Raw genomic sequence first — 23,042 nt, forward strand, 5'->3', positions numbered from 1 at the left:
ACATTGTTGTACATAATGCTTATGAACTAATCAAATACAGTCATACCCCGGGTTACAGGTGCTTCAGGTTGCATTTTTTCGGGTTACGGACCCGCCAAAACCTGGAAGTACCGGAACAGGTTACTTCTGGGTTTCAGTGGTTGCGCATGCGCAGAAGCGCCAAATTGCAACCTGCACATGCACAGACACGCCACTGCAGGTTGCAAACGTGCATCCCGCACGGATCATGTTCGCAACCCAAGCGTCCACTGTAGTGGGTTTGTGGTTTGTTTGTTGTTTTTTTACAAAAAAGTGCATACCATTTTCAATCCTTCATTCCTTTCGGTCTTTGAATAAAAATTTGGCTGCTTTTCGACCACTTATCCTTGATTATCTCACTGGCCTGGATTCATTTTATAGATTACTTGAAACTTGTATTTCAGTATATAGCTTGCATTTAGCTTTTTGTTCAGCTACATGTTCTGATTTAGTTGGTTACCTGATCCAGCAAATTCCCATGAGAACTACCTTACTGTGGTGAAGAGAATCAGATCAATTCAACAGATACAAGCATTAATAGCATGTTCTGTTCTACAGTTCATTAAGTCAAGAACTAGTTGCAAATTAGTGTTTCTCTTTTATTAAAGTAGCATATTTTAAAATATATTTCAGGGGTGGGGTGTTGTAGATAAATTTATTAAATAAGTACCTTACTATCACCAGATCATGAATGTTAATTATACTTCTTTTCTCCTTCTACATTGTTTCCCCTCTTGGATAGATCTCGCTATTATGAAGCTTACATTAGGTAAGTAAATACAGTGTGAAGTTCTTGGCAAAAGGGTAGTGACATGCCCAGATACAACTGAGCATGCTTTCAAAAATAATTTCAGTCCATAGCAAAAACAGCATGAGTTGTGATACTCACATTGGGGTAATTATAAACTGTGGGGCCCATAAGAATTTCTCAGAACATTATGGGCATCATGAGAAAGAATAATTTTTAAGACTACTCCAGTTCATGAGTATACAAATGTGTGACAGGGGTAACAAGAATATGCACACCAGACATGCTTCCATGACCCTGACATCTGCATCAGCCCCACTGTGGCTGCTGCATGTTCTTCAGACTGAAGAGGGCCTGAAACTATTATTTGGGCTTAACTTGAACCTTAAAAAGGAATAGGAAAGCAGAGAGCTGCATACAACCCACAGCCCAATTTCATGCAGGTGGCAAGGGAAGAAAAATGAGGGAAAGGTGGTGGCAGAGGGGGAAGGGAGGGAGAGGGGATGTCCTTTGGTTCTGGTCCCACCCATCACCTCTACCCACTGCCAAGATGTAGCTCCTGACAGATTACCTTCATTTTAACAGAAAAATAGTTTCTCTAGCCATGATGGTGTTTCCTGCTTGGCAGGGGGTTGCACTCGATGGCCCTTGTGGTCTCTTCCAATTCTATGATTCTATTCTATGAAATACAGGAAAATACTAGAGACGTATGGCTTATTCTTGAACCAAATGAAAATAAAGTGGTTGTCCTTAAGTGTTTTATATTCCTAAAGTAAGATCACTGACACCCAAACTTTGTACAGTCAGACTTGCTTCGTCCTAACTAATAATAGCTTTTTCTTCCCATGCATGCTATAATAAAAGCAACGAGACCTTTTTTTTACTTCACTAAATTCTAAAACCATCTGTGTTATCTTTTAAGATGACATTAGAAAAGCATACCTGAAGCGAAAGTCCACATTTCTGCTACAATGCTTTATGCATAGGTGTAAAAGGCATGACAGCAATGTTTCCAAAGAAGGGAAATTTGTGAAAAGTGCAGCTGCAACAATTTATGTCAACATTGTTCCTTCAAGAAATTAGGCCTTGCCAAACACCTATGTCCTATCTGTAGGTCAGAATCTGGGGATAGACATCTACCCACAATTTGCCGAGAAGATCATGAAATTCGAGATTATTATAATGATGATTGCTACCTGGATGATCAGGAATATTTTAGTGGTGAAGAATATTATGAAGAAGACAGTATGCTGTCAGGAAGCAGGTAAGATTCCTAGTCTTTATTGAGAAAACAGTTTTGTATATACCTAAATCAGTTATGAAGATAATTTTATGTTCTGTATAGCAAAGAAAGAAAAACTATTTTAATGTGCTACTGGAGTTCTGTAATATGCAGGGAGCCTACACAGATGGAAAAGACTTCCTATTTCAGAATTTACCCTGAACACACAAGGGGCCAAGAGGAGCCATATCACCTTGAGGCAGGGCTAGACATATGGCCACACAGCTTATTTGAATCTACATTGCTCCCTAATTTAAGTTAGCACATGAAGAGGCCACAGGAAGGCACACATCCAGGTCAAGGAAATACAGTTTAACAGAAAATACTAGGCAGGCAGAAAATTTGGGAGAAAGCATGAAATTGATCTTAATATTTGGGAATGGAAAATCTTGTAGTGGCAAGAAGATGAAGATACTAGAATGGCCACAAGATTGCAGGTCAGAAGATATAATAGGCACAGTGAAAACGTAATTGGGTAACTGGATTAGAGTACTGTTATCAGAACTATTGTGCTGTTTTTGTTTTCCTCAACATACTTCTGTGAGATCCTTTCATCTGTTTTTTATGAGAAGACAATTCACCTAAAACAAAATTGGGCCACAGCTCTCATCATTCTTGATCATAAACAATGCTGCCTCGGTCTGATGAGTTACACTCCAACATCATCTGGGGATTTTCCATTCATGACCTACATTGGATTAAAGTTTAGTTAACTCCTAGTTCTAATTAAATGCAGGGCAAGGAGTTGGTTGCTGCAAAAAATAAAAAATAAAAATCAGTATTACCGGTATTTATCCTGTGATCAGCAAACCTCATATCTTGACAGTGAGTCACATGTTATCCCAATATTGGATTAGCCTCTATATGGCATGATAAATCTGCAAGAAACACCTATAATTAGGGTTTGAGGAACCACTGAATAAAAAGATGGTTACTTTTATGAGCTAGAAATGCCTTGAGTAATAATAATAATAATAATAAATTTTTATTATTTATACCCTGGCTATCTGGCTGGGTTTCTCCAGCCACTCTGGGTGGCTTCCAACAAAAGATTAAAAATATATTAAAACATCAGTCATTAAAAACTTCCCTAAACAGGGCTGCCTTCAGATGTCTTCTAAATGTCAGATAGTTGTTTACAGTGGTGCCCCGCAAGACGAATGCCTCGCAAGACAAAAAACTCGCTAGACGAAAGGTTTTTTCATTCGCGATTTGCCTCGCAAGACGAATTCCCCTATGGGCTTGCTTCGCAAGACGAAAACGTCTTGCGACTTTGTTAAACCGTTTAAACCGTGCTTCGCAAGAAGAAAAATTCGCTAGACGGCAAAAATTGCGGAACGAATTAATTTCGTCTTGCGGGGCACCACTGTATTTCTTTGACATCTGATGGGAGGGCAGCAGGGCAGCAAATTGTTAGTTGTGTAATTTATTGCTGTGTTTTTTTTACTGCCCGGGATGGAGGGAAGGCAGTTGTGGCAGTTGAAGTACTATGATAACTTACAGTCCTTACATACTCTGCACTTTGATTTTTTGGGGGAAGGGCAATATTTGCTTCTTCAGCTTGAGACAGCAAAATGTCCTGGGCTAGTCCTGTATGACCTGCATTAATCATCTGTTTCTTTACCGCAGGTGTACATATGACTATCCCAGTAGATATCACTGTAATGATTTGGACTTTGAACGGCCAAAGGGTTACCATCACCCACATGGTTTTTTTGAGGAAGATGACTCCCAGATGTGCTATGATTCAAAAAGATCTCCGAGGAGGCGGTTGCTACCTCCAACACCCACACGTGAGTACAACTGGGAAAGTTGGCTTCATTATATGGACGTATGTTTGGTTTGCTACAGGACCTGTGGATGTCTCCTGGCCCCATGGTATCAAAATTATTCTACTCACCATAAACAGTCAGAAACCAGAGGCAACTCATTCACAGAATAACACTGTTGCGATAGTTAACAAACAGAGAAAATAGTCGACCAACTATGGAATTTATTCTGGACACTTGTTCCACCATCCAGTCCTTTAACTGAAAACGGGTTGCTGAAGTTCTTTAACAGTCAGAATTAGAATTGATCCAGATTGATCTATACTTTCCAGATTAGCATTTGAAATCTACCCTCTGTTACCAAAACAGCATTCATTTATGGAGTTATTTTTTAACTGCTCTTCACCCCAACACCACAAGACAGGTTACATTTAGGACACTACCATCACATAAACATGCATAATTAACAAACCATAGAAAAGCAACACGAGCATAGAACAGATACAACTAGCAGCACCATTTAAAGGGAGGACAAACAAAATATCCTATTTCACTTCCAAAGGCTAGAGGAAACAGGTTTATCTTAAGCAAAAGATGCAAAGAGGGAGTTCCACATTTTTGGGGTCATCACAGAGAAGGCCCTGTTTAAAACTACTGGACCTGTGAGGTGGCAATACCAAGAGAACCACTTCTGCTAATCTCAATACTTGAGCTGGCATAAATAGGAGGAGGCTATATTTGGAGTGTAGGACTAATGCAAACACCTTGAATTGGGCTCAGAAACAGACCAGCAACCAGAGCAGATGTTTCCAAACAGATGTAATATGAATCCTTGCAGCCATATTAGGCATTCTTCTGCCTTCCACATTCTGTGCCAGTTGCAGCTTCCAAACCTTTTCCAAGGGCACCACCACATAGAGTACACTGCAGCAGTCCAATCTGGACACTACCAGAGCATGGGGTAAAGTGAGCAAGTGATTTCTTCAGGAGGAGCCATAGCTGGCTAACCAGCTGTAGCTAGAAATAGGCACTCCTAACTACCAAAGCCACACAGGCCTCCAGCGACAGCACTGCATCCAACATTGCCCCCAGCTACACCATTGGTCATTCTCATCCAGAACAGGCTGCCTCACCACCTCCCGGGCTTGGAAACTTGGAACACGTAACACTCCTGTCTTGTCTGGTTTCACTTTCAGTCTCTTGGCTCACGTTCAGCCCATTACTGTATCCAGGCACTGGCCTAGCTACTGAAATGTCTCTCCTGATTCAGCTGGTGCACAGAGAGCGCTATATGCTATCCACACATTGATGTCACCTCACTCCAAAACTCCTGATGACGTTTCCAAGAGCATAGTTGTTAAAAAAAACATGTGGAACAGAATGGACCCCTCTGGGATGCCGTGCCATAGGTCAATCCCCCCAGTGGCAAGGAATAGCTTCAGTTGTGTTTTATGAAACCAACCCTAAAGGTAGGGATGGAACTGCTGAAATACAGTGGTTAGTGCAGGAGAATACCATTGTCTACAGTGGTCAAAATCCAAACAAAAGTCAAGGAGAATGAGCAGGGTTGCACTCTTTCCCAACAAAGGCCATCAACCAGCACAACAAAGGCAGTTATGGTACCATGACATACACTACCCAAAAATAGAACTTGAAGTCTAGAAATGAGAGCCTAAAGCTTAAGGCATTCTGTAGACAATCGATACACCTTGTCAGGAAACCCTTCCCTCCTAAGAGATAAAATTACGTGATCCAAAACAAACTTGTTACTGTAAAAAAAAATAGTGTCATGTAAATTTTTGCTGCTTTGGACCCAGACTGCAACATGTAACCAGGCAACAGGATCACTTCCTTTGCGGTCTATTTGCTGTGAAGTTACAATGCTGTTAGGGACACGGGTGGTGCCTAGGGCTTCCTGATCAGAAGGTCGGCGGTTCGAATCCCCGTGACTGGGCTCACTGGAACCTTTAATAATTGAACTAATCTATAGTAGCAAACTAACAGCTCTTGTGCAAGCATACAGTTTAGAAATTAATGTGTGCATACATACTTCCCCGCCCCAAAAATGCTGTTTAAACAAAACCATCAAGTCTCTACTCCATGGTTGTTTTAAGCCTTTCTACTGATGACTGCAGGGACGTGGGTGGCGCTGTGGGTTAAACCACAGAGCCTAGGGCTTGCCAATTAGAAAGTTGGCGGTTCGAATCCCCGCGATGGGGTGAGCTCCTGTTGCTCGGTCCCTGCTCCTGCCCACCTAGCAGTTCGAAAGCACGTCAAAGAGCAAGTAGATAAATAGGTACCGCTCCGGCGGGAAGGTAAATGGTGTTTCCATGCACTGCTCTGATTCACCAGAAGCGACTTAGTCATGCTGGCCACATGAGCCGGAAGCTGTGCGCTGGCTCCCTCGGCCAGTAAAGTGAGATGAGCGCCGCAACCCCAGAGTCGTCTGCGACTGGACCTAATGGTCAGGGGTCACTTTACCTTTACCACAAAGCCGTTTAGCTTCCCTTCGCTAGTTGTGAAATTGATTTGCAACAAACCAACAGAAACAATAGCCCAGTTAAATGCAATTCTGTTCTAAGGCTTAGTATTATAATAAGCCACAACAAACCTCAGGGAAGTGATGAGAAAATACATTAAAAGGTGTGAGATAACAATTACTTGACACAACAAATAAGGATGCTCATTAAACTCATCAACTGGAAGCAACCATAATGCTAAACCTTGGTTTAGAGTTACATGCAAACCAAGCCATAGATGAGGCCTGCATCTTTGTTTCTATCTTGTTTCTATCCTATCTGCCTCACCCTTGGGGTAACATAATCTAAGGTTCAATGCTGGAAGACTTAAGGTTGCTATGCACAAGAAGGAAACATTGTCAGATGCAACATGTGACAGGGGCGATTTGAATTTTGAGATCACAAGGAAGTGAATTAGTGTTGCATTTGTTCCTGGAAAAGCAAACTTTCCCTTATATACACAGGCTTATAGTACTGATACAAATTAAATAAATACTACTGTTATTTCAGTGACTTACTTACTGGTACATGTCTTGTCCTTTTCACTCCCTCTGTTAACATAATTGCCATGGGCTTCTTGATTATGGATACCGGGGAAGGATGAAATTAACTCAAGGAAAAATCAGTTGTAAAGAAGGTTTCCTAAGTTATTTAATTCACACCCAGCATGATACATTATTTTACATCATGGTTTTATATTGGTTATCTCAGCTGTGCGATCTAGGAGACTGTCTTGGGTTTCTGTCAACACTTTTGAGACATAATTGGCCTTTCAACATGTTTTCTTCAAAGTGTCAAAAAACAAAACAAAACCCTACACCATTAGAGCTGTGGTTTTTATTGAGTATAATGCAATTTTGCATTATCACACTTCCCTCCTTGGGCCAGGCAGACTGCCTTGGAGAGTTATCAAAACTTTGGATTTTATGGATTATTATCTTTTGCAGCCAGACGCTTCATAGATCAATCCAGTGGCGTAGCGTGGGGGGTGCAGGGGGGGGCTGGCCGCACCGGGCGCAACATCTGGGGGTTAGGGTTAGGGGGCGCAAATCCACGGGCTAGGGGGCGCAAATTACTTGCCTTGCCCCGGGTGCTGACAACCCACGCTACGCCACTGGATCAATCTGTCTATCCTAATGGTAATACCAGAAAATGACCTAATTGTAGCTAGCAATCAGTAAGTTACTCCTTAAGACAACCCAAAACTATTTGCCACCTTTCCTGCAATTGACTAGTAGTTGCTCCTCTTGAAACTGTCTCCAGAAAATAGTAATCACCAATTCAATCTTTTCATGTTTCAGCAAATCGCCGCTCTTCCTTTAATTTTGAATGCCTCCGCAGACAGAGCAGTCAGGATGAAATCCCACTATCCCCCACTTTTCACCACCGCACTGCTTTGCCCCTGCATTTAATGCAACAGCAGGTGAGTTAAAACACAGTGTTCACACTTTAGTTGCAGAATTCTATGTTTGATATGTAATTTTATGCCACTTCTTTGGAATATGTCAATACTGGCAACACTCAGGGTAACGAAAGATAGGAATCCCTTTCCAAGTGTCCTGAATAGGGTTTAAGCAAACACGGGAAGAGAGAAGAGCCTGCCTGGGCATGCTAGCTCCACATCCGGTCCCTGTCACCTTCTGGGTGTTCCAAGACAACTGTTTGTGGGGAGGAAACCTCCTGTACTCGTGGAGGCTCCTGTGCCTTTTGAAACTGGGAAAAAATCAAGGCTCCCCAGTGCATGTAGATAGTTAGGGCAGGCAATCTCTCTCAAACACATGGAGGTGTGATAGCAAGGATGGATGGATGGATGGTGGGAGGATGTTAGCTGCCTTAAGCCTCATTCTAAATGCCCAACTAGAGATTTTGTAAGGTCCCCGGCACGTTAAAACTCCTGAGAGCTCAGCTTTCTGGATCCTGAATTGGGGAGAGAAAAACGTGACTGCAGGGGAATGGGAAGGGTGCTCCTATGCCTCTAGACTATTTTTCAGCAACTGTTTGTTCACCAAGTCCAGTCTCAGGAGGAAAAAATGGTCCTGATGGGCAAGACAAAGAGCAATTTGGATCCTTAAAGGGTTTGGTAAGCAACTTGTACTTCCCGAGTTAGTTACAAAGGGCCAGATTCAACCAAGTTGCTGTACCAGCAGAAGCCAGCTAGCTCAGTGGAGCTCCCCCTCACCTTTCTTCCTCCTGCGCCCTCCCCAAATCCCAACCCCAGAATAGCATACAGAGGGAGGAGAGAGATCAGTCCATTTGGCAAGGAAAAACGCTTGTGCTAATAGAACAATCTCCTTAACACGACATGGAATTCCTCCCTTACAACTTTTGCAAGTTACAATCAGCTATGTCTACGATCCTATTAATGCTTCTACTGAAGAATGGTGTATGTTGCATTTTGATGGGTTTTTTCTGGGGCTGACATTAAACAGCAAAATTTGGCTTTATGCATTTTCCCTTGGAACTAAATCCTACTGACTCAGGGGGCTTAATCTCATGTAAGTGGGCATAAGACTGCAAGCCAATCCTATGTGTGGTTGCTCAGAAGTAACAGGAGTTGATTGTACTGAGAGCGTGTCCCAAAATTAAACCATTGGTCTCATGGTGTAGTTGCAAAGGTTGAGTAGCTTGGCAAAAAGTTCTGTATTTCAGAGACGGGAAACCTTTGACCAACCAGATGTTGTTGGACTCCATTAGCCCCCAGCCAGCATGGGCAATTATTTCTGCAAACATTCAGTAGAAGTTGCTGTAATATCTTAGGACACTGCACCCAGTGCATTTTTAATAATAATGCTTTTTCTTCCCCAATATTAGGTCACATTAAAGGCTCATCCAGACTTCCTTTTGTGCCACACCGATCTTCACTGCATCTGAGCCCTTTTTCTTTTAGCCCTGAAGCTTTCCCTATGAATCGGAACAAATGCAAATATACAGACAACCTGAGTTCCCATTTGTTCTGATTCAGTATCAAATTTTCCTGGGGAAATGACAGGCCAAAAAAATGCTTGGAAATGTAGCTTTAAAGTGTGGAGCTACACTTGGAAAGTGTGGGGCCAAAGGTTAGTGTGGATGAGCCCCAAGTCTTGAATACTGGGTTCAGTTATGCCTATTTTGCACCATTCCATATTCAAAAATATGAACACTGGGTAACACTGCTAGGATCTGTTTCAGAGTTTCTTGCTGTCTGAAGTGCTTACACAGGATGGACCTCAGTCATGCAGCCAAAGAGTTACAGCACACTGGTTACTCCCTTAGCTGAGACTTGGGTGCCACAGTTCAGTGCACAGCTAGGCACATTAAGTCTCATCGCAATCAGTGGAAGTTAAACACAATATAATTCTGGACTATGGCCAGTATTTTAACCCAGCACAACTTCAGGGTTGTTAAAAGTTTCCAATATATTTCCTGGCAACCCCAAAACACAGTGAGCTTTAAGCCATCTTCCACATGTTTTGTTGAGAGAACAGAGAAGTAATAAATCAAAGTTCTATGCTCTCTCTCTCTCTCACGCACACATACACATACACCTCTCCTGTTTGTTTTACACATTCATTGTCCACCATGTTCATAAATGCAAATCATAAGTAAATTGAACAATGGCATGGTTCACTCTTCAATCTAAAAACAAACAAATGTCTGATTGAACACCTTAAGTGGCTCGAGATGACAAGTGATTACTGGCTGAAACTACTTTGCATGTGATCTGCTACTGCCTTCATAAATCTGTGGGTGTATTAGCTTTTAATCTCTTCTTCAGGTCATGGCTGTTGCAGGTCTGGATGCCACTAAAGCTCACCGGCATTCCCCCAGCCGTTCAACACGTTCCTGGGCCACACCACCAGCTACCCCACCCAACCGTGACCGTACTCCTTATTATACGCCTCTTATCCAAGTTGACCGAGCAGAATCAACGGAACATATGAATGGCAGCCTTCCGTCTTTGCATAGGAGCTCCTGGTACACAGATGATCCTGATATTGCCTATCGGACATTTACGCCAGCTAATTTGACTGTACCGAGCGACTTTAGGCATAAGCATAGTGACAAGCAGAGAAGTGCGGATAGTTTGGTAGAAGCGGTAAGTGCTTTGAGCTCCTGTTTTTAGCTGCATGGTTTTACTTAAGTCGTTTTAGAATACAAAGGCTTACCTGCCATTACACATACTTAAATCGCTAGAGGCCATAAACAGCAGAGATAGCCCTGTTCCATCTACAACACATAAGGACACTTGAGAGATTTGCCAGCCATGATCACTAGCCCTGCAATAGGCTGTGAAAAGCAGGAAGAAGATCAAGAAGGTTGCTGCATTTCCAAGGCAAACCAACAACTGATGTTTCAAAGGGCCCCAGATGAAATCCTAAAACCATAGAATCAGAGTTGGAAGGGAGCCCCAAGGGACATCTAGTCCAAACCCCTGCAATGCAGGAATCTCAACTAGAGCATACATGACAGGTGGCCATCCAACCTCTGCTTAAAAACCTCCAAGGAAGGAGTGTGCACCACCTTCCAAGGAAGTCTTGACAGAATCAGATGAGATGCCTCAAATGGTTTCAAAAGTTGTCTGGGAGCAGCCACAGCTTGCAGTGTCTACTTAAAAGGCTGGGTGGTGGGACTGAGGAGGAATTCCCACTGTCTCTGTGTTTGGTAGTGATAGAGTTCAGAGCAGAAGAGGGTTGAAGTATTGCTACTCCACGCCCCTCAAAATCTGAGGCTGATGGGAAGACACAGATGATGCAGCAGTGATGTTATCAGGTGCACGTTGCTAATTTGGTTACAGAAGCCTAATTTGGTTACAGAAGGCTCATTTGCTTACAGAAACACCCCAACATATTAAACAAAGAAACAGGTGGCTTTTTGTTTTGTTTTATGAGAAGGCTGTTTTATGAGTTTTGCCAGATAAGGAAGGAACACTGATACAGTAACAGCAGTGTCACTTAGGGAATTGCCAAAGCAGCAAAGAGACAAGTGCAAGACCATATTCTGCCTTTCCACCCTGCAGTGACATATTCTTTATTATGGTAAAGGTAAAGGGACCCCTGACCATTAGGTCCAGTCGTAGCCGACTCTGGGGTTACAGCGCTCGTCTCACTTTACTGGCCGAGGGAGCCGGATATTTTGTCTTTTTCTGTTAAATCAGAAGATTGTTTAGGGTAGGCACTCCCTGATGCTTTGGGGGGAGCATGTTCACTTCAGCTGTTACCTGTTCCCCATGGATGAGAACCCAAGGCAAAATGACTGAAGAATGGTTTAAGCCAAGGTACAGAACCTCCACCCCCACGAAGCCATTTCTCCCAAACCTTGCCCACCATCAAAAGTCACTTGTATAATCAGCTGAAAATCCTATGTTGGCTGTTTCAAGCCACAAAAGGGGGGCATGCAGCCCTAAAGCAGCAGGATTTAAGACCCTGCTCGCCTGACAATGGGGGGGGGGCTTGTGTGTTTAATCCTGCAGTTTGGCAGGTTTCATAAAAGCTTGCTACAACAAAGGCTTTTCCCTCTGTTGTAAAAACGGATTCAGAAAATGATTTGCATCAGAATTTCCTGCAAAGATGAAGGGGGGTGTGTGTTCATTTTAGCAGCACTTTGCAAGGTACACCTGATGTCATTGTGATATCAGGTGATTCACAAATGGGTAGATCACCCATCTGTCAGATTTGCCCCACGGGGACAATCCCCAAAAGGATCTGGCCTGTGGAGACAAAACTATTTTCCCCACCCAATTTAAGCTATATCCTCCCTATGTGCCATACTGTTTCATGTCAACTTTTGTCCCATTGTGTCTACAAAACAGGACAGAAGCTGAAAGCTGCCAATACTAACTAGACAACATAGTTTGGCTGCATTCTTTATCAGCTTTACAGGAAGAATCATGTAAGATAGAGTGACTTTGAGTACAACTATGGACTCCAGAATTTCTCTGAAAACAGTATATTCAAGGTGGCCCTCAGTCATGCATCATCCCAACTCCTCTCCTAGCTTCATCAGAATGTCACTTCCAAACTTAGCCACACACAGCTTATGGGGAAGGCCTTCTTTACACAGTTGTGGGACAATTCAGTATCTAGGGAGTAGATTTTCAGAAGGCACTTGAAATAAAAATAATGCAACATAAAAAGGTTTGCACTCTCTAAAATGAGTTAAAGTATTGAAGCTTTGTCACTGTTTGCTTTTGATTTTTTTATCCTAAGTGCCAAATTAATGTTTATAGTATTACTTTCTCAGGTACTTATATCTGAAGGATTAGGACGGTATGCAAAAGACCCGAAGTTTGTTTCTGCTACGAAACATGAGATTGCTGATGCTTGTGACATGACTATTGATGAAATGGAAAGTGCTGCGAGTAATCTTCTCAATGGGAACATTAGCAATGGAGCCAATGGTGACATGTTCCCCATTTTAAATAGACAAGATTATGAACTTCAAGACTTTGGTCCTGGCTATAGTGATGAAGAGCCAGATACTGGTAAATATGAAGAAGACTTAGCTGATGAAATGATATGCATTACAACCTTATAGTATTTAGCAAGAAAAAAAAGTTTGATTTTAAATAAACAAAAGTGCCTCATAGTTCCAAGATGCTAGGCACTAGTTGGAATTAATAAGGAATCAAGTTTTGCACGAGTGATGATGTCACATTGCGAGGAAGCCATACTTTTATTTCTTCTTAAATATCTCCAGTGTGGTGAAACAGGATCAGAATGGCAGGATGTTGACAAGTCCTTTGCTATAGAATCCTGAGCTCATCAGTGAGTGAAGGTTGGTTATTAGACTGAAAGAGATTCTAACCAGCCTGTTTTCAGATGTTGAAGAAAAAGTTGAAAGATTGCTGCCTTTCAGTTTTGTGCTGCTGCCCTTCAGAGTGTAAAACTTTCTCAGCGGAAAAAGGTTTGGCACCAAAAAAGAAAGTCTGCATGAGAAGGATATGGTGATGAAAATCAAAAGTGTCATTACCTCTGATTATATGGCATATCAAATGTCCACTACATTCAACATAGCCACTCAGATATTATTTTCAATTTTGCCTCCTTTTTTTAAAGTATTTGTCTAATACAGTTTGTCAAACACTACCTACATGAGATTGTTTTATTGGACTGATGCTAAAAAGCATTTCTCTCATATGTAACACCAGTTTACATAGCAAAATATCATTAAAGATAGTCTGTTTTATGACTGTCACATTAAGGGCAAAATATACTGGAATAATTGCATTTTTACCAATGCACTTGCAACCAGGTTAAAGTAGAGTTAGATAAGATAGTTTGTTAAAAATTATATAGCAGAAATTATTGTAAATAAATTGTAATCTACAAACATTTGTATTTGTAAAGAGATGTTCTATATTTTGTAATTATTGTACCGTAATTGAACTGCAGCAATATTTATGGAGCCTAATTATTGTAATTCTCCACAGAATTCTAGATAGAAGTATTTTTACTTGGATTGTATAGAGCTTTAGGATTAAATATTTAAATAGAGCCACCTCTTATTTCTTCATTGTAAAATGCTTTCGAGGTAAAGATTTGAGAAACTTGATGCTACAGAGATTTTATAAAATATTTTGGGCCTATAGGAGTCTCACTTTATTTAAAACATGGAAGATGACTATTTATAGTCTTATATTTGGAAAGTTAAGAGATTTGGAATTAACTGTTATCTTTTTTATTTGGAAACTTCTGATTTTTATTTATACTACAACTCCTGCAATAACAGGTAAATAAAAAGAAATGAATCGAATTAGGCTACGCCTAACAAGGTTTTCTTTTAACCTTGAAGTATATATATTTACAGATTAACTGACCAAGTATTTTACTTGGTGTAGAGAATTCTTATGAAGAAATAATTTAGCTGGTGGATGCAAAATGTTAACAAGTTACTCTGCTTGAAGTGGAATGTGCGATGAAGCAGTCATTTGCAGAACCAAAAGATTCCTATGTTGGGGAAATGGATGGCATGGTGGCCTCAACTTTTGTTGTTCTATGTGGACTGTTTCCAGGATTTATTTTTATGCAATCAAAGGAGGGCTTAGACATTTGTCCATGATGCAGTAAAATCCTGATATTGAGGCTAATGCAATTTTGGAGGCAGGTGAATATCAAAAATCTATTTTATTAACACGATAAATTGACTTGCTTTGCCAAGTAACCTTATCAGGGTTTATCTGTATTAACAAAATAGGTAGCAATTCAAATCACATTTTAAAAAGTGTGACCTATAAAAACTATGTTAATATAACCATTTTGTACACAGTGGCAATTTGCTATGGATACCTTACAGACCTCTTCTTGAATCATTCTTTCAAATGCCAGGAGAGAATTTAAGGGTTTGTAAATTGTTTCTTGACCTACATCATTTTGTATGAAAAGAAATGCAAAATGTTCTTCGGAATAAAAATGTGTAATAATTTTATTATACTTGGGGCTCTTTTTACTAGCAGCTTCCTGAAGGTGGTTACCTCCTGAAGTCATAGACACATAATCCATAGGTAAATAAGTACTTCTTGTACAAGCATCCCTATAATAAATGGGAGCTGTGCAATTTGCTTCAACAGAACAATCTCCCAGTAGTTTATGAGCCATACAGAAATTGTAAAAAAAGAAAAGGCTTTCACTTTCTCAAGTTGTCAGTAGCCTTTCCTGGGTTGATTTGCTTAGATGGAGGAGGAAACATTTGAGTTTTGCAATTACGTGGAAAAGGAATGGAAGAGAAGAAGCTCTCAGCCTCGGCAAGACACTTTTCAGGGTCAGATAAGTACAAGTATCAGAAACCAATATAGTTGATCAGGTTGCTCTTTACATCCAGTCTCTGCCTCCCATCTCAACAAAACTAATTGAGAATGACTTTCTCAGACTAGTTCACACCTGTAGACTCTCTGTATCTGTTCATTCTACCATGCAGCACAGCATGGAAGCAAGCCTTGGGCTTATACCAGAGCTCTAAAATAAACGTTGTGTGTATGTGTGTGTGTTTACAAATATAAGCACCTTACATGAGTAGGCCTCAATCCATCTGCCAGGGAAAAATGGGGACAGATTATGCGAATGGGGCCTTTATGCAGAATCAGATTACAGGTTCAATTTAGGGTGGCAAAAGACCAGTAACTCCAGAACTTGTTTCTGTTCTCCATCACAAGCAGAATCCAAATAGTGGCACATTTCATTTGGCTGGTAACTTGTTTGGAAAGTTCCTCGTTACTAAGGTTGTGTTGGCCATAAATATTAGGAGGAATGGAGATGCTACTACCCAGATTCAGCAACCTTTGATGTCTCTATACCAGCCTTCTCCAACCTGGTTTTCTCCAGGCGTTGTTGACTCCCAACATCCATCAGCCCCAGCCAGTATGACCAATAGTCAGGAGGATGTGGGAGTTGTAGTCCAACTCGGTTGTGAAAGGCTGCCCTATACGGTATCTGATTTCAGTTGGATCGATTTAAATTAGTCATGCAACTCGACAAACAGCAGATTCAAAAACCCTCTACTGAATGACCAAATGTTTGCTCTATAATGAAAATTGCTATAAAATACAAGATGATTAAGAACTTTGCACTGTAGAAATGATAATAATAATATAGAACAGTAATTCATGATAAAGTACACAATGTAAGTAGCAAAAATCCAGCAACTACTGTTTTCTAGCCTTGCCAGAGAAAATACATAAACTTATTGCTGCCTAGCACACAAGAGACCTCATTATGCCAGAGAAGGAAAGTCACACACACACTTACAATCCTGCTAAAAATGAAAAACTACAAGCCCTTTTTGTTCCCCCTCCTCATGCCACTCCAGAACCTACAGACTTCTAGGGCCCTTCACAGATGTTGTCCATGCTTAACCCAAACTGCCCTCAATTTGCTATGCTATACTGGTCTTGTGTCCAACAACTCATCTTTTTCATACTATGGAAATTCAGAAAGCTCATATTTCTTGCAACTCAAGGCATACAATGTACAGTCCCCAACTGTCATTTTTAACCTCAGCTGTTTCAGCTGATTTCACTCTCAGAACCTCATGTTCCTATGGCAACTGCAATCATTCCCAGAGTTCATTGGTGCTGAACATGTACATTCATGTTGTGCTGATACAGGAATTTAGGCACATCTGTTTTTCATCCCCCACCTCCACCCCCTGATGACTATTTTTTTGCCCCCAACTTTTTTTCAGCAAATTGCTGGGCCTCTAGCTTCATAAACTATGATGCAAAGCAAAGTGTTTTCTCTTATTAACATATTACTTCTATGTTGCAATTAGGATATAGCTGGAGAATTATAAATGCTGAACTCATTTTTATGAACTATTAAATGGGGAAGGAGATCCCTTACCTGCTGTAAATTCAGCCACAGCATTGAATCAGGACAGCATTTGTCATGATAGTAAAATCATGCTGAATAAATCATGGGGAAAATAAACAGAAACACACACAAAAAAATGGAATGTGGGGATTAAGCACCACTGTTCTGGCAGCATGATAAACAGTTGCTTATACTGTTTACAATAATCTTCAGGTTCATATATATTATACAATAACATGGATGGAGAATCATCTGCAGTTATGTAAACAACTATTAAACCAGGTATTTTATCTTCTACCACAGCATCTTTTAGTAATATGCAGTATTTTAAAATGGCGCTCTACATCAATCACATCATAGTGGGCTAATAAATCATATGATTTGGAAGATCACTGCATTCTAAAAGCCACAAGGTAATCATGCTATACTGGATTGAATGCCCTGAATGCAGTACAGCACACTACAATTGCCTCAGTAAAGTCTCTCTATTAAAAACTCACAGTTTGCATCACACTGATTGATCTATGACTTTTATCATGATGAGTAAATCATTTTGGTCCCAGTTTAATGATAGAACATTTATCACAGAAATTATTTACCTGATTTCTTATGGGACAGTGCTCACTGCAGTCACATTTTCTCTTCAGTAGCATTCTTATGCCAACATGCCGTTCTTCTTCCCAGTTAATTACAATGCTCCAGTTTTACTGCTTTGCAGCAACACCAGGTAGCAGGACCTGCTTAGAGCATCTGCAGTTGTCCCTCCAGCCAGCTTTTGAGTCAGCAGGTTTTTTTTAACCTGTTTCCACTTTTCTCAAGTGGATGATGTTGCCTTGAAAGTCCCAAGGAATCTAATAGGGGGCTAACTACAGTTAAAAGGTTCTGATTACTGCACTTGTTATGTTGCTCACATGCTGAGAAACAATACCTTGGGTTCAGATCCTTAAACAAACCTTTTAAGCTGAAATCTTTCCCAGTCTGCAGCTGTATTAGAATTTTTTAAAAAATAATAATAATGTGTTTTTAATGTTTTGTTTTTAACTGTAGGTGTGTATGCTGCCCTGAGCTCCTTCAGGAGGAAGAGCAGGATATAAATTCTATTAATAATAATAAACTTCCCATAATCCTCCCAAGTTCCTTGCAGTATTGGCCAATGTTAACTCATTTCATAATGAAAATTTCTCTGAGTTTATAAAACTACAGTAATGTAAAAAGTAAACAGAGAAGATGGTTTCAGTCTCGCTGGTCCAGCAAGCATGATTCAGATGTACAAATTGGCTTTCTGCCTAATCATGTGCCTGTTTACTTAGAAGGGCTGGTTCACTCATGTGCTGTTGACTAGAGGGCTGCAATGGTGTGGTTGATCAAACACAAATGACATTGTATTATCACACACCAGCTTAAACATAAAACCTTTTTAGCCTAAGTTCAAACGTTCAGTTGGCAGATATTAAGTGTAGAGAAATAAGTTTATTTACATGCCTGTGTGAGCCAACCGTATATGTCCCACTGACATAAATGGGCCTTACTCCCCACTGTGAATGTACGTAGAATAGGGGCCTTCTGTGTGCAATGCCTATGGCTAGATTATGTTGCAAAGGTTAAAAACCAAAAATAAAACAGCCACATACATTAAGCTCTTAAAACTAGTGGTTTATGATAGGGTAGGTCCATGTGCACTTGCCCCTTCTGGACAGCCGGTACACTCAGCAATGGTAGTACTAGTGATCTGTGTCAGATGGTGAGAAAAGCCACTCTTGCCTAATCAAAACTGACTCTGGTGACCATTTGTTCACCAGCTTCAGAAGTACCGATATGTCAGTGCAGTTCACAGACGCATACTCAGATCTGTACACTGTGCACAGCATTAAATCTATACTTTGTATTTTAATATCATACTACATCATAGTGCTGCTTTTGCCTTGCAAAGCAGCAAATTATAGGTGTTAAATTAGGGAAGTTCATTTTACACAGTTTTTCAAAACAGATTCTACAGAGGGCAAATGCAAAAATATATCCTAGAAATATGGGGGGGGGGAGATTAGAAGCACACTAGAAAATGTTTAAAAGCATGTAATTACATTAGCTGCATTTTAAATAAGGATTCTGAACATGTAATAATTATTCTAAACAACTGTACATGTTTAGAAACATCAGGAATTCATCTTCTACAGTTGCTTTTTAATATTATATACAAAGGGCTCAACCCAGCATAAGTTAATCATGATTTCATTAAATGAAATCAATGAAAATCAAGTTATCTGGGACATTATCCACTACTAACTTTGCAAGGTTGTGCCAACAATGTACAAAACAGAACACTGATCTGAGAAATTTAACTTGGACAAAATTGCAATACCCATTTATGAAATATGTGAGAAAAGTGTAATGAGTAAGGGTCAAGTGATTTTAGTCCAATGTGTGACTACAAGAACCAGGGATTTCCTACTAGATGACATAGCAGTACTGGTATTTTTCTCTTACTTTTGATCCTATGTGGAGAATACACAAGGAGGATTTCCTTGATTAGTCAACATGGGACTACCATTTACGTAAGCACCCAGACCAAAGTTTGGCTAGTAAGTGATAGCCCTCAATGATAAGCAATTCTTCCTGGACAACTAAGTCATAAAGATGAACACAGCAGCAGAACGAAAGTGAAAAAACAGCAAGCTGCTATTAGAAAATATATTACACTGAAAGCCAGATAATTAAAAACAAGTGGCACAGTGAAACATCCATAGCTATAAACAATTAAAATATGTTCATGGTAACCTTTGTTATAGTCAATAACAGAAAAGGTACATTTAAGATTGACCTATAAATTCATTCAAGCAAGCGATAAAAAATTATTATTATTATTATTTCCATGAGGTTCTTTATTCAGCGGTTCTGATGAAATCTGAAATGGTGCAATTTGGATTTATGCCAAAAATTTACAACCCCAGCTCTATTTCATTATCATGTCAAATCCTGTGACTGCAGTGGCCCAAGATCCTCATCCTACTGGAAACCCAGAGTCTTCTGTCCCCTTTGGCCTTGGCTAGAGTGTGCCCTGTGAAAACTTGTAGGGATTTTACTGCATGAAGAAATGATAGCAACACCATACCTCCAGCCTAATGAGTACAACTAGATACAGTTTAGGTTAAGGTAATAAGGAACATCATTTTCTCCAGGTGCCCTTTTCTGCTTTCAATTGCCTGTCACTGAATTATCTGCCATGTATAACTTGTATCAAAGCAGATTAGGTTGCAATTTTAAGGTGAGGAGGGAAGGAACTTGCATTCTCACTAGCAAGGCAGAAGTACCAAAAAGGGGTCCTGCATTTCTGTCCTTTTCTACTTTTTAAATAATTTCCCTTCAATTAAAGTGGGACATAATAAATAGAAGAAACTATACTAGCTCGTTTTTCCCCTGGATTTTTTTTATTATTAATTATTATTATTATTATTATTATTATTATTATTATTATTATTATTACTACTACTACTACTACTACTTAAAGTTTATTAAATGTACAGTGATACCTTGGTTTACAACCATAATCCATTCTGGAGGTCCAGTTATAAATCAAAACAGGTTGTAACCCAAGGCGCACTTTGGCTAATGGGGCCTCCCCCCCCCAAAAAAAGGGTTGTAATCCAAAAGAAAATGGGTTGTAATCCAAAAAGAGAGACACACACTTTAGGGTTTGACATGGTTGTAATCCAAAACGGTTGTAATCCAAAACGGTTGTAAACCAAGGTACCACTGTGTTAGTCACTTGTTGCCTAAAAGGTCTCCAAGCTTGGTATGGCTGAAAAGAGAGGCAACATTAGTTTAGGGATGTGTTGGGAAACTGGGAAGGGTCTGCCTCCTTTTGATTATGAATCCAGTCTTCCCCTGATGCCCTTCTTTTCAGCCCTACTAATACCAGAGCCATCCCATAAGTTGGGCGACAGCTGTGGAAGCTGTCACGGTGACAAAAAAGGACAATCCAGCATCAGCTCTTCCTCTTTAAAGGTCAGAGCAGCCTCCTTGTCCTCAGAGAGGAAGATCAGGTGCTTTCTATGGCCCTGGAACTCCCTCCCCAGGGAAACAGTACTCCTGGGCGCAGTGAATATTTTAGTTCCTATACAAATGACTGAACGACTAAATTATTCACTAAATTGCACACAGAAACCTTAACATGTGGGCCTGCTACTATAAGCACAACAAGGTTCAGCTAAACCTAGGCTGTACAGCTGTACAACAACCATGTCCTCAACATCCAAGTTGGCATCTAAGGCTTCATAGGCAACCATTATGTAACTTGCTGTACCTGTAATTTATTAAGAGTAACAGAAGTCATTGACAGCTGGAGATTGTCTCCTTTTTTGTTTATTCATACTATTATTCTGTGCACTTGTTGAACTCATTAATTGCTTTTATAGGGGACAAATGGTCCTACAATTTTTTTTCTTTGGGGGGGGGGGTTCCTAACTTTAGTCACAACTCAACAAATTTAGTTGGTGCTAATTGTTCCAGTTAAGATAAATAGCAAAACAAAGCTTTCTGTGGAACTTTGTTGTGGATTCATTTTTCTGAAGTGTATTCTTAAGTATTAGATCAACCAGTCCTCTTTAATGTGTAGGCTCAGTCTTCTATATTTAGTATAGCCCTGAGAAAATCTCATATAATATCCATGTATAGTGTAGGGAAATTCTTCTGTAAGCCCACAAACTACATCCTAACTAATCAAGATCTTAAGTCAATTCCATCATAAGATCCTACTACATGAAGTAATAAATATCTATGCATATCAGCCATGCTGTTATCAAGCAATTTCTTAGATATTTTTACCTGTTCTTACTTGAGGGTGCAGCTATTTTCTGAACAATTTTCATTACACACCAAGTCTCTTTCTTTGACTGAAATAGAAAATTGATTTTCAATATTATTAGAATACATTCTGCAGAGAACGTCACAGCTATTTCATCGCTGAGTTTCCAAAGTTTTGGGTTTATATACAGGAACATTTTTCTCTTGAAGCGATGGTAGTCCTTTGATTATATCAGCAGCTTTCTCTGCTACCATGATGGTTGGGGCATTTAAATTTCCACTTACAATACTAGGCATTATTGAGGCATCAACAACTCTCAGGTTTTCTGTCCCTATAACTTTGGTCTGGGGATCAACCACAGCAGTGGGATCAGAACTCTGTCCCATTTTACAAGTGCATGAAGGATGGTAGGCACTATCAGCCTTTTGTCTTATGAAGGCATCTATTTCTCCATCAGACTGAACATGGCTTCCTGGTTGAATTTCAGGTCCACGGAATTTTTCAAAGGCTTCCTGAGCAAATATCTCTCTTGCTAGCTTCACACACTGGCGAAATTCCCAGACATCTATTTCTGTAAATAAGAAAGACAAAGACAAAGATTCTAAGCATGCTCAACACTGAGCATTATTACTGTACTGCCTATTGCATACAGGCAATATCTTAGAAATGCAAGTAAAATGTGACAAGTCAAGAACAGGACAGGTGGGGAATGGGTACTGCCTTATTTAATACCTTTTTTGCTTCTCCCACAAAGCTGGCTCCAAGGTCCATTTCCATCGTGCCAACCTTTAGGCCATCTTACTCCTCTTCCAGTACAAAACAACAACCCACATGCCAGCAGCTCTGTCCCCTCCAGTGAGCCACTTCTATTTAGCATTTCACTCAGTTCACTCCAATCGAGATTTACTATGCGATCAACATTAGTGTTGAATTCAGACAACCCTCTATTTTCTAACTGAAAGCTTTAATGATAGAGCAAATTCATATAGGCATGGAAGCGGCATGGTATGCATGTTTATGTATCTGCTCCTTCAATGGTGCATCATGCAACTGCAAGAACTTTGCATGCACAGCACAGCACACAAAATTTTAGACCGCAGTACTACAACCAGAAGTTTAGGAATATCCAGTAGAAGTAAACAGAAGGTCCTCAACATGCCTTTCTAGACATTTTAATTGTGGCCTGTACTATTTTTATTTTGTATTGGCTTACTTCAGGCAACCTGATTCCATTGGGTTCTACCAACCTGGAAACAGCAAATTTTCAGGAACAATTTCTAGAAACAATTGAAGGTATTTTTGTTCCTACAAATTTTTCCAGCTGGATGAAAAGGTCTATGCCATGAATGTGTACTCTGTATTATTTTTAAATTTGCTGTCATTTTTAGTGTTTTTAATGCTTTGTACATCGCCATGAGGCATATGTTGAAGGCAATTAATTAATAATGTTGGTGGTGATGACTACAAAAACAACAGTTACACATGTGGGGAAACATAGTTATCTGAGAGAACTGAGCTCTCAGTAGATGATACATGACCACTTTGCCATGTCCTACATAGTTTGGGATGAATGGAAAATGATACTAAAACGAAATACAAAGCAGTGCTCTCATGGTTTTGAA

The 23,042-nt window shown here is 40.1% G+C and overlaps 2 protein-coding genes across 47 annotated transcripts in view; one reads left to right on the plus strand and one right to left on the minus strand.

The window, feature by feature from the left end:
* CACNA1D (calcium voltage-gated channel subunit alpha1 D) overlaps positions 1-14,744 on the plus strand; it is a 187,129-nt gene extending 172,385 nt beyond the window's left edge. For 37 of the 38 annotated variants that reach the window (XM_083489150.1, XM_083489153.1, XM_083489146.1 and 34 more), the window contains 6 exons: positions 761-787; positions 1,881-2,030; positions 3,678-3,841; positions 7,638-7,759; positions 10,091-10,411; positions 12,556-14,744. In XM_083489150.1, coding sequence (XP_083345276.1) covers positions 761-787; positions 1,881-2,030; positions 3,678-3,841; positions 7,638-7,759; positions 10,091-10,411; positions 12,556-12,849 — 1,078 coding nt within the window. In that variant the 3' untranslated portion in view covers positions 12,850-14,744. The other variant, XM_083489143.1, reaches the window with a different exon arrangement.
* CHDH (choline dehydrogenase) overlaps positions 1-23,042 on the minus strand; it is a 101,826-nt gene that overhangs the window by 65,870 nt on the left and 12,914 nt on the right. For 3 of the 9 annotated variants that reach the window (XR_014522468.1, XM_083489329.1, XM_083489330.1), the window contains exon 8: positions 21,441-21,508. Coding sequence is in view for 7 of the 9 variants with exons in the window: in XM_083489329.1 (XP_083345455.1) it covers positions 21,447-21,508 (62 nt within the window). In the remaining 2 variants the exon portion in view is untranslated. Of the gene's footprint in view, positions 1-20,100; positions 21,992-23,042 lie in introns of those variants that run through there. The other 6 variants (XM_083489325.1, XM_083489324.1, XM_083489326.1 and 3 more) reach the window with 4 other exon arrangements.

The sequence above is a fragment of the Podarcis liolepis genome (genome assembly GCF_965112155.1).
Source record: "Podarcis liolepis genome assembly, chromosome: 2".
Classification (NCBI taxonomy): Eukaryota; Metazoa; Chordata; class Lepidosauria; order Squamata; family Lacertidae; genus Podarcis; species Podarcis liolepis.